The following is a 16,674-nucleotide window of genomic DNA, read 5'->3' as shown; positions in this document are numbered from 1 at the left end:
TATATATATTAAATGCCTCAGACTGGCTCCCAGTAAGCTTGCTATAAAATGGAGTTAAGTCCAGGATGCGGGGGTGTTTTCTATGAGGAACCTTTAGGATGAGCCGGAGGAGCTGGCAGGATGGTTATGCAGCAGTTAGAGCCCTGCCAGGCCTTGGAGATCTTCACTGAGCTGGGCTGGGCTGCTCATGTTTTACACACAGCTAGATACCTCATAGATGGGTCATTGCCTGTCAGCGGCCACAAGAGTGTGCCCTGGACAGAGAGGACTGCATCCTCGGCAGCAGAGCCTCAACGGCCAGTGTGAGCCTTTCAATGGGAAAGAGAGCTGAGCAGCACATCCCAGAGGTCACCCCAACTCCCTGGACACCCCTAGCTCCAGCCACTTGATGCTTTCGCTAAAACATCTCAACATTTCATTCCTTCTGAGTCCCCTGGGAAACAATTGTGTAAACAGTGGGCTCACCATACCGAACACTGAACATTCTCTTTAATGCCAGGCTCACTTCCAACTTAACTCCACAGGGTCGCACTTAATAATGAAAGCACTTAGTCCTTCCTGGCTTTTGCTACTATTTTTCTTGAAGCCCTTCTTCCCACAAAGGACAGTTCTCACTGGATCAGATAATAATGAACGACAGTTTGGTTTTGCACGTTAATTGGCATCATTGCCCAACTCATTCTTAGCTGCTGGATGGTGGGTGAGGCCACTGAGTAGGGTCCCCCTAACACTGTCCTTCTGTCCAGGCAAAAGTCATAGTGCTGGAGGACAATGAGCCCTTTGCCCAGTATCACTACCTGGTGACAGTCTACACGGGACACCGACGAGGGGCAGCCACATCTTCGAAGGTTGGTTGGTGGGTGTGTCTCTCCCAGGGCGGTGCTAGCTGTCCTGTGGAGTGTCTGGCTCCAGAGATTTGAATTACTGTGTACTCTATTTGTTTCATTTATAGATCAGAGGAGAGCATATCCTTTAGTTTTAAAAATCACATTGTGCATTGTGTGTGTGTGTGTATGAGTGTGAGTGTGCTTGAGTGTGTCTGCATGCCTAGTTTTGTACAGTGCTGGGCTCAAGCACAGAACTGCCGAATCCTGCACTGGCTGAACTACAGCCCCAGCTTCTGGTCTCTGGGTTCTAGGTGACTCTCACGCTGTATGGCTCAGATAGAGAGAGTGAGCCCCATCACCTGTCAAACCCTGATGCTGCAGTTTTTGAGCGAGGAGGGGTGGACGTCTTCCTGCTTTCCACTCTGTTCCCCCTGGGAGAGCTGCAGAGCCTCCGGCTGTGGCATAACAACTCTGGGGACCAGCCATCATGGTGAGTTGGGAGAGGGCAAATGACCAGGCTGGGGCGAGGTACCCATTTCATGGCTCTCCATGGCACAAGCGGGGCAACCAGGCTCAGAGAGGCTAGTGGTCCATATAAACCAGACCAGAAGAGGAGAGGGTGCGGTCCAGTCCTCGTGTCCAGGACATCTCCTCCTCTGAGGCTTCGAAGCAGGTTGCTAGAGCACACTCTCCCGCCTGGCTTCTCTTGCTGATGGCTGGGTGTCCTGAGTAAGGGGTTCAGAGGTTCCAAATGTGTTCTCCCCCCCACCCCTTCTCTGCAAACAAGCAACTGTCTTCAAAGCTGAGGCGGCTCTCTGCCAGCTGATCTCCCCCACAGGAGGCCAGATGTCACTCAGACACCAAGGGAAGAACATGTGTGTGCCTTTTCCAGGTACTCCTGTTCTTGGGGCTCATTTTCTGAAGGCCTTATCCCTGTGGTGTCCCAGGGAGTCCCAGCCCCACGCCAGGTCCTCAGAGCTGTATCTCCTTCCTCCAGGTATGTGAGCCGGGTGCTGGTCTATGACCCTGTGGCAGACCGCAAATGGCACTTCCTCTGCAATTCGTGGCTGTCCATCGAAGTTGGCGACTGTGTTCTCGACAAGGTGTTTCCTGTGGCCACAGAGCAGGACAGGAAGCAGTTTAGGTACTTCCTTTCTGTCTTTTTTTATCGTAGGACAATGGCCTCGCAGCCCAGGGTGCTAATGAAATAGATGGCGGATTGACCACTGTTGAATGTTTCTCTAGAGTAGAAATCAAAAAATTGCAAACAGCTGCCTTCCAGTACAAAAGGAACTGGCTGAAATATACTTAGCTTGTTTAAAATTTTGCTTATCGATTATAAAAGAATTGCTCTGGGGTGAAGATGATATATGATGAGGAAATGCAGAGAAAAAATGTTTAACTACTTGTGGGCTCTAAGGAAAACATGTAACTTGGGATCTGACTGTGATTTCTTCTTATGTAAAGATTTTACTTTGTCTCTTTGGAAAATATATAACTTGTGGTTGTGAGGTAATCTTTTCTTGTGTAGAAATCTTTGTATCAAGAAGTACAAAAGGGATAAGAAAACAATAAGAGCGGGGAGATGGAGCGATGTAGAAGGGAAAACATCAGAAAATAGAACCCCAGGGAAGAAATAAAAAGGATAAGACCAGGAAAGATATGGAAGGTGAACACCTAGGGAGGAGGAGAAGAAAAAGAAAGAAAGAAAGAAAGAAAGAAAGAAAGAAAGAAAGAAAGAAAGAAAGAAAGAAGAAAGAAAGCATCAGGATAGAAGAACAGAGCAGAAAAAGAACAGAGTAAGAAGCAGCAGAGAGAAAACTAAAATGAAGAAACTTTGGCCCTCAGATGAAGTTCCCATGTGTGTCTGTGCATCTGTCCGTCTGTCCAGTAGTCCACCTACTCTACATCTCCTCTCCAGTTTCTCTGACCTGCTAGGGGCTGAGCCCCTCATCAGCAACAAACCATCTAATCCAGCTTTTTAAAGATGTGGTTGGTAGTTGCATTGTCGTAAGGGGTTTTGCCCACTGAACCAACTTGATGGCCTCAAACATGCTGAATCTCCCAGGCAAATCACAGGTTGCTCTTAAGAGACCAGTCCCTCTGCCTACCTGTCTCCCTAAGTGCCCGTTTCTCTCTCCTGCCTGCCCACAGCCACCTGTTTTTCACAAAAACCTCCACGGGCTTCCAGGACGGACACATCTGGTACTCGGTCTTTTGTAACTCTCCTCGGAGCAGCTTCACACGCGTGCAGAGGGTGTCCTGCTGCTTCTCGCTGCTCCTCTGCACCATGCTGACCAGCATCATGTTCTGGGGTGTCCCGAAGGACCCCGCCGAGCAGAAGATGGACTTGGGTAAATCCCAGTCTTCCTTCTGATGGCTGGGGCTGGTGGGTACCAGTCTCACTGCCCCAGCAAGACCACTGCAATCTAGAGGAGGTTTCCAGTTTTTATTTGATCGGTTCCATATTCTGAGACAATGTCTTACACTGTGGGCCAAACTGGCCTCAGACTCACTCACCACCATTATAGGTGTGCACCACCATGCCTGCCTTGTCTTTGTGTCTTGTGTGTCTATGTGCATGCACACGTGTGCACATTCAGGTGGAGTTTAGCTCTGGGGATTGTTCCTCAGGAGTTAGTCACTTGGTTTTTGCAAACAGGGGCCTTAAGCTTGCCAGTTGGGCTCCATTGGCTGGCTACAATGTCTCCGGGGTCTGGTTGCCCCACTTCTCAGCACTGGGGTTACAGGCAGGTGCTACCACACCTGACTTTTTGAAGTAGTACTTGGAATTGTGGCTTTCTGGTCCCCAGGCTGGCATGCTAAGCCCTTACAGACTGAGCTGTCTTCTCAGCCCCTTTGATTTAGTCTTCACCGGGACCAAATCGATGTGGTTGGCCATGGTACAGCTGACCTTAGCCTCTGGCCCCTGCAAAGAGTAAGCTGAGTCACATGGCCCAGGCTCTTGGTAAACTGCCTTGTCAGGGTGGTCTTTCTGGCTTGACCCACAACCCTGGTAAGCTAAGGGCCTCTTGGGGGCTGGGTAAGCATCCAAAGGCTTACAGGTGACCTCCTACGAGTTGTGCTTGGCAGGTCCTTCACTGTGTAGCTCCCTTCTGCTGAGAGGGGGGAGGGGACTGGACTTCGGGCATCTTGCCTCCATTTGGCCTCTCCCCTTCTTTTTCCCCAGGCAAAGTTGAGTTCACTTGGCAGGAGGTGATGATTGGGCTGGAGAGCTCCATCCTTGTGTTTCCCATCAACCTCCTGATCGTCCAGATCTTTCGAAACACCCAACCTCGGCGCCCACTGGAAAAGGATGAGAAGCGGGAGCAGGGACCCTCCAACCTGACTCCTTCACCGCAGCCCACGGAGGAGGGACTTCTGACACCTGAAACAGTGACCAAGGCATGTCCTCAGCCTCAGTTTGTCTATGAATGGAGGGACTCTCTAAGCTGGCAGTAGAGGAGTGCAGGCTGGTGCATGGGGCCTGGCAGCCTGGATTGCCTGACAGTCTCAGATGCCAGGATCCACCAGCTGAGAACATGCAGGCTGTCATGCATATCCCATATGTCATATGTGTAGCGCACACGCCTGTCTGCGCTCTATGCGCTACCATACAGTTTGCGAGCTTTGGGCAAGGTGCTGGAGATTGAAACACACAAAGACACTCAGAGAGACAGAGACATGATGCTCTAGTCACTGGCAAGAAGCCCCCTATTCAATAGCACCATGGAGGTTTATATACCCAACACAGTCAGGTGGGCCAACAGGTGAAAACCTCATCCCCTGATCCTCAAGGCCAAGGCAACACGTGCTCATGAAGCAGAGCTGGTAAACAACTTTGACACAGCTTTCAGTAACTCAAATCAGAAGGCCAAGTACACATCACAGCAGGGAAGAGAAGCTGGAGGCCAGGACTCCAAATGGTCCCAACACATATGTGTTCATGCAATGCACACTTGTTGAGCATCTGTTATGTGGAAACTCTGTTGTTTCCTGGGGGAGACATAGGCAATATCCACCTTCCTCCTTGGATCCAGTGACAAAGTGTGAGGCCAGCAAAATTCACCTGGGGAAGCCAGTAAGGCTTCCTTACAGTGTGATCGATGGTGAGGGGTGACAGACAGGGACATGGATGGCCTTAAAGCAGCCGCTTCGGAAGGGCAGCACACAGCAGTTAACATGGCTGTGTAGATGGAGCCCCCTCCCCTCCTACCTTGCCAATCTCTTCTAGCCCCTCCCCCCAGGACCATATGCAGTTATGCCAGAATTGCATGAGGTTGGCTGGGAATGGAGAGCCCCGTGTCCCTCCTCGCCCCTCCTTCAACCAGGGAAGGGGAATGGTCACCAGGCCCGCTGCTATGCTCCTTTGTGAGCAGGACCAGAAGAACTGAAGACGGCAGTGTAGTTCTGAGGATAGTGCTGTATTGCAGAACACCCCCACCCCCCAAGGCTAGAAGTTCATAAAAGAGACACATTAGCCGGGCAGTGGTGGTGCACACTTTTGATTCAAGCACATGAGAGGCAGAGGAGATAAGTGTATCTCAGTGAGTTTGAGGCCAGCCTGGTCTATATAGTGAGTTCCAGGACAGCTAGGGCTGTTACACAGAGAAACCCTGTCTTGAAAAACAGAAAACAAACACACACACATACACACACACACACTTCCCCTACACTCGTGAACTTGATGACCTTTTATAGACTATCTGCTGTGTGCAGTCATTTGAGTAATACAGCCTGGAATGGGTCCATTCAAGCCCTAGAGGAGAAATTTTCATGGTTGCTGATCCTTCCTCAGAGCTATAGCTCAAACATGGGTCACGCAGCTCAGTGCACGTGCCCTAGGCTCCTATGCCCCAAACCCTGGTCTGCAGCTCATGGTCCCTTGCCTCACTGGCCTTTCTTGCAGGGTGTGCAGACTCTCCTCCGCTCACTGTTTAAAGCTCTGGAGGTGCTGCCCCCGGCCTCAGGCTGGGACTCTAAGAACCTGATGGATATTAACTACCTACTGGCCTTAATGGAAGACCTTGTCTGTTCAGAGAGCACAACAGGACAGGGGTTCTGGGAGGAAACACTAGAGAGGGAGGACCCTCGCACCTCCACCCATGGGCCTGTCCATCTGAAAGGTAAGTCCTTCCCAGGAAGTAGTCCTCTGGAACCAGGTGGTCTGGGCGGGAAATCAGGACCTGGCCTCCATCTCCCAAACACCGGGCAGCACGTACCAGCACACCCAGCTTCAGAAAATTATTTCATTTCTTATCTTACATGTAAGGTCACGTTTTGATATCAGAGGACAATTTGTGTGATTGGTTTCTCTCTATGATGTGGGTCACAGGGAGCAAACTCAGGTCGTCAAGCGCAGCAGCAAGCATCTGTGTCCCCTGAGCCACCTCCCTGACCCTTGTTTGGTTTCTTATTATAAGTATGTCTCTTCTGCGATTTAAAACAAACAACAAGAAGAGATAAATATTTTCTTTTAGGCTAGTGTGGCGTGAAATCCCAGCATTTGGCTCTCAGGGGTGGAGACAGGAGGATCAGAAAGGAGGTCAAGGTCTTTCTTGGCAACACCAACAGCTAGCTTGAGGCCAGCCTACGATCCATGAAGCACCTCTCAAAGGCAAAATAACAGCAATAAAAATCAGTTTTAGAGGAGCTGGACACGGAGGCAGGGCTTGATGGGAGAGCATGACTGATCCCTGAGCTCTGTCCCCAGCACTGAGAAAAATAGTTGAGAATCTGAAATTTCGACAAACCAACTTTAAAAAAACAGTAACGCAGTCGGTGGGTAAAGATGCTTGCCCCAACTCCTGACGACCTGAGGTCAGTCTCACTGACACAGTGAAGGAGAGAATCGGCTCCCACAAGGTTTCCTCTGGTTTCCACATCGACCTGTGGATGCACGAGCACACACACCAGGTAGATAGAGAGTCGTAGTTAGGGTTTCTATTGCTGTGATGAAACACCATGACCAAAAAGCAAGCTGGGGAGGAAAGGATTCATTTGGCTTACAACTCAGAATTGCTATCTACAGAGTGAGTTCCAGGACAGCCAGAACTGTTACACAGAGAAACCCTGTCTTGAGAAATCAAAACTAAATCAATAAATAAATGAACGAATAAGTAATTTTTTAAGATATGAGAACAGAAAACTTTGGCACTGGGCAAAACTGGACTTAAATTCAAGTCTAAACACATAGAAGGAAAAGACTCCAGATGGGGAGTAAGGTGGCTCAGCGGGTAAAGAGACTTGCTACCAGGCCTGACAGCCCGAGTTCAAAACCCAGGACCCACATGGTGGAGGAGTGTCTCATTAGCTAGGATCTCTATGCTGTGAAAAGACACTGTGACCACGGCAACGCTTATAAGGAAAACTTTCAATTGAGGGGGCTCCCTTCCAGTTCCAGAAGTTCAGTCCATCATGGCGGGGGATGGGACCCCCAACAAGACCGTACTCACTCCAACAAAGCCACACCTTCTAACAGTGCCACTCCCTGTGAGATTATGGAGGCCAATTACATTCAAATTACCACAAGGGGAGAACCTACTCCTGAAAGTTGTCCAGAGAGAGACAGAGACAGAGAGAGGAGAGAAGAGAGAGATAATAGATAAATAAATGTAATTTAATAGTCACTTACAGTTATTGCTGAAGCAGGGCACATGGGAAAGCATACTGTTCTCTTTGTAAGTAAAGATTCCTTCAAACTGTCCCTCATAAAAAGCTAAAATACCCTAGCTGGCTGTTTGAGTCCAGCCTCTAGACCTCAGTTATCCTGTATCTAGCTTGCGGCAGGTGAGCTCAAAACTGCTGTTTTTTTTTTATTTTTTTTATTTTTTATTGTAGCTGGCCCATTGTCACTCAACACTCTCTGGTCACTTTCCCCTTTGTCTCCCAGAGAACACATGGCACCCCAAGCCCAAGCCGGCTGTGAGCGGGCTTTGGAGGGACAGCATCTACAGACGGTGTCTCTACCTTCAACTGGAGCATGTGGAGAGGGAGCTGCGGCTGGTGGGGCCCCAAGGCTTCCTGCATCAACAGAGTCATGCCCAGGCCCTCAGGCAGCTGCATGCCCTGAAGGGCCACCTCTGGGGACAGCCTGGCACCCCAGTGATAGCATGTGCCAGGTAATCTACTTCCCCGGGTGCCAAACAGACACCTGCCCTCTCCTGTCTGGGGCTACGGGCTGGGACACCTTGTCCAGCCATGGGAAGATGTCCACCAAGGCCAGGCAGGCAGAAGGGATGGACCCAGGACTCCCTAGAGTGTTCTCAAAGCCAGCAGGGGTTCAGGGGTCAGAGAGATCCTCAGTCTTTGCACAGAACTTTGCAGATCATGACCATATTCGTGTCCCTTGTCCACACGTCTGCCATGTTGGAGCAATGCCTCTGTCTCTGAGAGCCTTTGTTTCATGGTCGGATTGAAATGCGTAGCTCCTAACTCAAATTTAAAAGGATATTTTCTTTTTCATTTGATTCTTATTTGTTTGTTACAGTTCTAGAGGTTGAACCTCATCCTTGTGCATACCAGGAACTCTCTCTGCAATTTTTTTTTTTTTTAGTAATTAGTAAAGTTGGGCAGTGGTGGCACACACTTTTAATGCCAGCACTTGGGAAGCAGAGGCAGCAGATCTTTGTGAGGTTAAGACCAGCCTGGTCTACAGAGCTAGTTCCAGGACAGCCAGGGCTACCCAAAGAAACCTGATCTCAAAAACAAACAATAATCAGGTTATTTAATGAAGGAAGTAGGTGTGCCAGGCCTGATAAACAATTCTATACTCCCAAATACTAGGGAGGATGAAGCAGTAGGATTCAAAGCCAACTTGAGGGACATAGTAAGTTCAAGGTCAGCACCTGAGTGTCTTAGTCAAGATCACTACTGCTGTGATGAAAGACAAGCTGGGGAGGAAAGGGTTCATTTTGCTTACACTCCCACCTTGCTGTTCATCACTGGGGGATGTCAGGACAGAGCAGGAACCTGAAGGCAGGAGCTGGTACAGAGACCATAGAAGTGATGCCTACTGTCTTGTTCCCTATGGCTTGTTCAACCTGCTTTCTAATAGAACCCAGGACCACCAGCCCAGGGATGGCACTGTCCGCAAAAGGCTGGGCCCGCCCCCTTCAATCACTAATTAAGAAAATGTCCTAAGGGCTTGCTACAGTCTAGTCTTTTTGGGTTTTTTGTTTGTTTTTCGAGGCAGGGTTTCTCTGTGTAACAGTCCTGGCTGTCCTGGAACTCACTTGCTAGACCAGGCTGGCCTCGAACTCACTGAGATCTGCCTGCCTCTGCCTCCCCAGTGCTGGGATTAAAGGTGTGTGCCACCACTGCCCAGCCACTACGGTCCAGTCTTATGGAGGCATTTTCTCAACTGAGGCTCCCTCCTCTGATGACTCTAGCTTGTGTCAGGTTGATATAAAACTAGCCAGTGGGTTTGTTGTTGTTGTTGTTGTTGTTGTTGTTGTTTGTTTTGCTTGCACTTAGTGTCTGTGACCCCAGTTTAAGTGCCTGCAGAGGCCAGAAGAGGGCATTGGGTGCTATAGTTATATTGTTGTTATATAGTGTAGTTATAGTGGATGTTACAGAGCCATCATTTAGAGATATAGAACACAAGTCCTCTGGAAGAACAACCAGTGCTCTTAACCACTGAGCCATCTCTCTCTAGCTCCCAAATTCCTGTTTTCTTGTTGTTCCTGTTGTTTTGAGATCTCTCTCTCTCTCTCTCTCTCTCTCTCTCTCTCTCTCTCTCTCTCTCTCTCTTTCTGGCCCTGGGTGTTCTAGAACTCACTATGAAGACCAGGCTGGCCTCAAACTTACAGAGCTACTCCACCTGCCTCTGCCTCCGGAGTACTGAGTCTCCCATGCCTGGCTCTGCGTTCCTTTTTAATTCTTTTCTATATTCTTTCAGGTTTATTTATTTTAGTTATATATGTGTTTGTGTTTTTAGGAGGACCCAGAGGCTAGAGTGCTGGACCCTGTAGAGCTGGAGTTACAGGTGTTTGTGAGGCACCCGGTGTAGGGGTTGAGATCTGAAAAGTCCAGTCTGCTACTGGAGAAGTGCTTTAACCACTGATCCACCCCTCCAGCCCGATCCTGGGCAGTTTAGTGTGTGTGTGTGCGCGCGCGTGTGTGCACATGTGTGCTTTGTGTGTATGTGTGTGTGTGTTTGGAATACAGCTCAACAGTAATAAACTCACCTAGGTCATTGGATGCCCGAGGGCTCTCTTTCCATAGCTCACACAGCACATAGTTTTTGGTGGTCAACAACAAAAAATCGTGAGGTAGAACAGTAGTATGATAATTTAGTTGGAAAATACCCTTCTTGAGATGCATTCTGAGGTAATCTGTGGTGGTTTTGGGTTATGTTTGGAATGTATTTTTAATATCCTCCCCCTCCAAAGGGAAAAAGGAGGGTGTGGAACAGATGAAATATACCAGACAAGATAGAGGCAGTTTTTGAAACCAACTGATGAGTGCCTGGGGGTTGCTGGCTCAATGACTTTAGTATGATGAAACTCTTTTCATAACAAAAGATTTTCCAATGATGTAGAACCAGCCTTCTAGGCTTGCTGTAAGGGACTGCCCCCTAGCCAGCACTGGACAAATGACAGCCTAGGGAACAGCTCTTTCAGGAACTGTCCCAGGCCAGCACTGGACAAATGACAGCCTAGAGAACAGCTCTTTCAGGAACTGACCCCAGACAGCACTGGACAAAGGACTGAACAACTCTTTCAGGCAGGTACAAAGTACAGAGGAGAAGCAGCCGGTCAGAAATTAAGCAGCTTGCCCAAGGTCATGTGGAGAACAAGGTCAGAATGGGATTTGAATGTAGGTCTTTGGGTACCACCCCGACTGTGTCTGTCTGTCCTCCTTTGCAGCGCTCCTCGGGTCAGGAAGTCCCCTCGCGGTCTGCCCTGGTGGTGTGTCCTAGTGGGCTGGCTCCTAATGGCAGCCACCAGTGGGGTGGCGGCCTTCTTCACTATGCTGTACGGACTGCACTATGGAAGGGCCAGCTCCCTCCGGTGGCTCATCTCCACGGCTGTGTCCTTTGTGGAGAGTGTGTTCATCACCCAGCCCCTGAAGGTCAGAACACCCCCCTTCAAAGTGGCGGCCCATGTTCTTTCTACCTCTACCCTCTTGGGATGGGTTCCTTCTCAAGCATAGCTATTATTTCTTTTATTTAACAAACACATGAGATGCAGGGATAGTGGTGATAGTCGAATAGCCCAAAGAACTTGTCCCTTAGTTGTGCTGAGGAGCTAAGTACTTCCTAATCACCATCACCCCGAGGACTGTAGGAAAATCTTTGGGTGAGAAATCATAAAGCTGGGGTGTAGCTCGGAAGTAGAGAGCTTGCCAAGCATGCGCACAGGTCCTGGGTCCCGTCCCCCCCCCCCCCCCCCCCCGCCGCGTGCTTCCACCAAAAAGATCACAAGCGTCTCTAGCCCATATGTGTGTCTACATCTCAATCCTCAGAATCTTCAGATTCCGAGAGAGGACAGCAGCATAAAGGACTGCTCCCTTCAGAAACTTGCTCCTATTCCTGAGATACAAAGTTATGTGGGAGCGTATTCGACTTGGATACTAAAGCCTGACTTGGAACTAGTGGGGAGCAGGGACAGATCTGCCTCTGGAAAGAGTCCAGCGGTTGGCAGTCATCAGGGAACCAGGGGACTGTAAGAGGAAAAGTGACCATTAAGAGACTCTGTAATGTTTGGCTGCTTGGTTTTGAGACAGGGTCTTCCCATGTAGCCCTGGCTCGCCTTCCATTTGGTATGTAGTCTAGACTCACTTTGACTTGATGGCAATCCTCCTGCCTCAGCTATTCAAGGGCTGAAACTACAGATACGCACTGCTATCATAATCATCTCCTGGAATCTTTACTGGAATCAAATCCCACCTCTCTCTCATTCTACCCTGAATTATATGTGTGAATTTATTTTGCATAGCCCAAGGTGGTCACAAACTGTTTAACTGAGGTTGGCCTCGAACTTCTGATTTCCCTGCCTCCACCTCCCTGACGCTGGGATTCCAAGTGTGTGCCCTCCTGCTCTGTTGATGTCGGATGCCAGAGGTCATATCAGGGCTCTGTGTGTGCTAGGCAAGCCCTCTGCCAACTGAGCTGTACCCCAGTCCTGAATGGTTTTTCAGATAAGGCTCAAAGGCTTCTATGACAATTCCACCAGCCAAGGCTAGAAGACTATGCAGAACAGGGTGTGTCCTGGGCGTTCCTATCCAAACCACAGGATCTCTTTTGCTGGGGCATAGCAGACACAGAAGCTGCAGGCTGTCTCAGCTGATGCAGAGATACAGGGATGGGATGAGGTGGAGGCAGTGATTCTTCAGAGTGAGACGCAAGAGATGCTCTGGGTAACAGGGTGACAAGTGGAAAGTTCCGGTAAGTATAGAGATGGGCTAGCCTTACCCATGGGTAGGAGCCCTCCCTCCTCATAATAACCTCCCTCTGTGGGAATGACTGGTTCCCACCTGACTGCATATCATCACACAGTCCCTATCTCTCAAGCCTTGGGAACTCCCTGTAGGCTTGGACTCACACGGAGGTGATTTCCAGGTCCTAGGTTTTGCTGCTTTCTTTGCGCTGGTCTTGAAGAGAGAGGATGATGAAGAGATTTTGCCCTCATTGCCAGAACATCTATCTGGCCCAGGTAATAGGTCCCTGGTGTGTGGAGACAGGGGCCTGACCACCTACCCACTGGTCCGGCAAGGCTGAGTAGGCCTGCAGAGAATGTCTATGGGGTGTCCTGGGACTTGGGAACTCCCCAGAACTTATCCCCCTACCAGCATCCATGCAGGATTTATCAGTCATCCCAAACTAGCCAGGCAAGAGACTCCCTTCCCAGTCCCCTGAGCAATCTTATTCCTTCCCTTCCATCCTTTCTTTCTGAGAACTCAGCATAACCCTTTGACCAGGGGTGTGCCCCTGGGGATCGGGCAGGCTGTATTATTCTTTTTAGAGATAGAAACTCACATAGCCTGACTGGCCTTGAACTTGATATGTTACTGAGAATGACTTTGCACCTCAGATCACCCTACCCCACTGCCACCTCTAAACATATGCCACCAAGCTAGTTTATGTGGTGCTGGACAGAAGCCAAGGAAACACGCTAGGCAGGCTCTCTAATAAAGGAGCTACATTCTCAGCTGCAAACCAGATTTTTTTTTTTTTTTTGTAGATGAGGCTGGTCTTGAACTCACAGAGAACCTCCTGCCTCTACCTACAAAGTGCTGGGATTAAAGGTGTGCACCACCACCACTGCTGCCCAGCTTGAAACGAGATTCTTCTTTACTGTGATGTGGTTCCCTGAGTTGTTTTTTTTTTGTTGTTTTTTTGTTTTTGGTTTTTTGGTTTTTTGGTTTTTTGAGACAGGGTTTCTCTGTGGCTTTGGTTCCTGTCCTGGAATTAGCTCTTGTAGCCCAGACTGGCCTCAAACTCACAGAGATCTGCCTGCCTCTGCCTCCCGAGTGCTGGGATTAAAGGCATATGCCTCCACCATTCGGCTGCCTGAAATTTCAAATGAAAATAAAGCATACAATTCGCTTACAGGTAGGCTGCAGAAAGTGGCTGTCAATTAGACTTCTGGGACAAAAAATCTGCAGTCTATAACCAAGGGGCCAGACTGTCCCTGTTGTTTTTTTGGTAAATAAAGATTTATGGAAATAGCTATGCTGACCCTGGTCTAAGAGACCCCTGGTTATTCCCCTCTTCCCAGGGAAGCTTTCAAAGGCCCTTGAGAAGAGCTCTTCTCAGACAGATGAGCAAACAGAACAGAATCAATAACTGACCTCAGCCTCAGGGATGATAAATCAGGAGCCAGTGTGCTTGTCAATGTGCAGAGGTTCAACCCGTCCCAGGCTTGGAATCTTCCATTCTAGGAGAAACTCTGACTTTGCACTTCCTCAGAAAGCCCATTTCTCAACAAAAAAGGTCACCTCTCTCAATAAAAGAGCAAATTCTCTCTGAAGAGATACCAGCTTCCAGACCCACCAGATAGACAATCATTCATCTGGTGATTCTTCAAGGAGAGCTGGCTGTGTTGCAGGCAGCGATGGCTTCAGAACATAATTGACATAAAATAATTCAGTGAGTCTAGTAAATTTAGAGGGTCATGGAACCATCATCACTATAATTGAGATTTTAAATATTATTTCATCCCCCAGGAGGGCTCCTTTGTTCATTTTAAGTCTGTCCCCGACTCCAAGCACATCCCTGGGCAAGGTGGTACTGGCCGAATGGAATGGGTCACAACCCCTGCAGACATAGACCCTGTGGGGAGGTGACGGGGAAGCACATGAATGCATAAGCAGATGTCTAAGGAAGCCTGATGAGGCCAGGGCTGGAGAGAAGTAAGACCCTGCAGCTTCCTTAGCTGTCCCCTGAGGGTACAGGAAGGAAAGCCTTGAGCCATAGAGGCTTGCAAAGGCCCTGAGGTGGGACAGACTGCCCCTTCTGCAGCCATCACTAATGGCATGGCAGGAGCTCAGGGAGTTGTACTGAAGGAAATGGCTCGTGGAGAGGGTAGGGAGGGCTGACTGCTCTTTGGACTAGAGAGGGAGGGGGAGAGGAGTGGGGGTGGGGGGGGGGGAGTGGGGAGGGCACGCAGGAGGACATGAACACAAAAGGTAGACAGGTCATAGTATACCTGTCAAAATGACAATACCTGGTCTTGCTGTCCTGTGGGGGACTCTTCTGTGTCCTGTGTCCACAGGCCCCTATGCCTTGTTCCGAACACGACGCCGCAGCAGCAAGGATGCTTACGAGCCTCCCCACACCACTGCGGTCCAGAAGATGAAAGCCACTCGCCTCAAGGAGCAGAAAGCATTTGCGCTCATCAGAGAAATCCTGGGTGGGCAGTTTCCCACACCTGGGTTCTCCGCACACCCTGGAGCAGATACGCCGCGTGTCCTTTGATGAGCCCCTTGCTGCCCCAGGCCTCAGTTCCTCTTCTCCCTTTTGCCTGAAATCCCTCAAGCTCTTGGGATGAAGTCTGAGCTCCCTACGGTTGTCTACCCCTTGAGTTCCCTGGCTCCCAGTGCTCTGCATTCAGTACTGGCTTCTGTGGCTCCTGGGATCCTGTGTGCCTCCACTGTGTCCTGGGCCTTTTGATCTGTCCCGTCATCTCAGCTATTCCGGAATGTCCCCATCCTTCTTCCTACCTTTCCTTCTGGCTAATTCTCCCCCACCCCCCAAGACAGCGTTTGTCTGTGTAACAGTTCTGGCTGTCTTGGAACTCACTTTGTAGACCAGGCTGGCCTCAAACTCAGAGATCCGTCTACCTCTGCCTCCCAAGTGCTGGGATTAAAGGCGAACACCACCACTGCCCAGCTGCTTCCTGCTCTTTAACTCTCAGCCCAGCAGTGTGTCTTTTTCTTTATTTTATTTTACTTTTTATTGATTTTATTGAGCTATACATTTTTCTCTGCTCCCCTCAACCCTCTCCCATGGTCCCCATGGCCCCAATTTACTCAGGAGATCTTGTCTTTTTCTACTTCCCATGTAGATTAGATCCATGTATCCAGTAGTGACTTGAGAGAACCTCATTCCCCATTGCTCAGGTCAGGGACTTTCAAACCTTGGTGCTTGCCTGAGTCCCCCCCAAAGCAGATCTGTGTAAAAACCCAAACAGTCCTTTTCTATGCCTGTAATTCCCATGCCACTACAAGACGGTATGTGAGCCGGGACCTAAGCTGGAGACTTAAAGACACATAGACAGAAAGACAGACACACGGATATGGGTCATCCTTGATACAAAATGCCAAGAATGCCCAGTTTACCCACGCCCAACTCTCGGGATATTTCAGCTGCCGACTCATCAGGCTCAGAGCAGCTGCAGGCAAGGTCTTGTGCTCAGAGCAGCTGTAAGCATAGGAAAAAACAAGCTGCCCACAGGGAATCCAGGGTCCAGGAGCTCCCAATAGATCTGGGTGGATATATTTCACTAGCAAGGTGATCCTGGGAAGACAGGTGGGGGAGGAAAGTGCACTGGAGAGGGAAAGAAGCCAAGAAATAGTGGTTTGGTTCTGCAGGAAACCTAGGGGAGAATGGAACCCCCCCCCACACACACAATTATCCTATGCATTCTCATCATTGGTTTTCATCTAGGCCCACCATGGGACTGTGCCTGCATGGGTGGTGGTGCCTCAGGGTGCAGACCCCAGGCCCATGCCTGTTGGTTCTGCTTCAGTAGGAACAGTCTCCACCCGGGTTGGCAAATCTTTACACAAAGGGGCCCTTCCGGCCTTCCAATGCTTCCCACCTGTCTCCAGTAAGCAGGCAAATGCCATGAGCACAGAGACCCTATCTGTCAGCGCCAACACTGTATTGTCAGCAATGCAACAGGACAGGGGAGTATGATAGAACAGGACACTCAACAACACCCTCCGGTGCACCCATACATATGTGCAAACATGGTACACACACGGAGAAAATGAAAAAGAGGCTTAGTTCAGGGGTTTAGCCCACGGGGCAAGTACTTGCCTAGCAAGCACAGGCTTTGCAGACAATCCCAGGCCTGAGAGCGGACCCAGCAATTTACTGCTCAAGCCTGACTATCCACGTTCACTCCCTAAAATCCAAGGAAGAAGGAGGGAATGAACTCCCTCACGCTATCTCTGACCTACACTCAGGCTGCGGCACATGCCTGGCCACACTCACCCCCACACAAGAATAATAAACTGAAGTCTTTTTTTTTCAAATTGTAATTTTTATTTATTTATTTTTTGAGACAGGATTTCCCTGTATTTTTTAAGATTTATTTATTTATTTATTATGTATATAACATTCTGCCTCCACACACCAGAAGAGAGCACCAGATCTCATTATAGATGATTGTGAGCC

General features: G+C 49.4%; 1 protein-coding gene across 1 annotated transcript in view; it reads left to right on the top strand.

Annotated features, from left to right (window-relative positions):
• Window positions 1-16,674, top strand: part of Pkd1l2 (polycystin 1 like 2) — a 74,941-nt gene that overhangs the window by 41,717 nt on the left and 16,550 nt on the right. Inside the window, exons 25-34 of the mRNA XM_005345855.2 lie at window positions 747-848; window positions 1,139-1,317; window positions 1,825-1,971; window positions 2,982-3,181; window positions 4,018-4,223; window positions 5,737-5,953; window positions 7,720-7,948; window positions 10,697-10,901; window positions 12,391-12,484; window positions 14,546-14,683. Of these exons, the coding sequence (XP_005345912.1) occupies window positions 747-848; window positions 1,139-1,317; window positions 1,825-1,971; window positions 2,982-3,181; window positions 4,018-4,223; window positions 5,737-5,953; window positions 7,720-7,948; window positions 10,697-10,901; window positions 12,391-12,484; window positions 14,546-14,683 (1,717 nt within the window). The remainder of the gene's footprint in view (window positions 1-746; window positions 849-1,138; window positions 1,318-1,824; window positions 1,972-2,981; window positions 3,182-4,017; window positions 4,224-5,736; window positions 5,954-7,719; window positions 7,949-10,696; window positions 10,902-12,390; window positions 12,485-14,545; window positions 14,684-16,674) is intronic.

Source organism: Microtus ochrogaster, chromosome 4 (assembly GCF_000317375.1).
Source record: "Microtus ochrogaster isolate Prairie Vole_2 chromosome 4, MicOch1.0, whole genome shotgun sequence".
NCBI classification, from domain to species: Eukaryota; Metazoa; Chordata; class Mammalia; order Rodentia; family Cricetidae; genus Microtus; species Microtus ochrogaster.
This window is presented reverse-complemented; position numbering and strand designations above follow the sequence as displayed.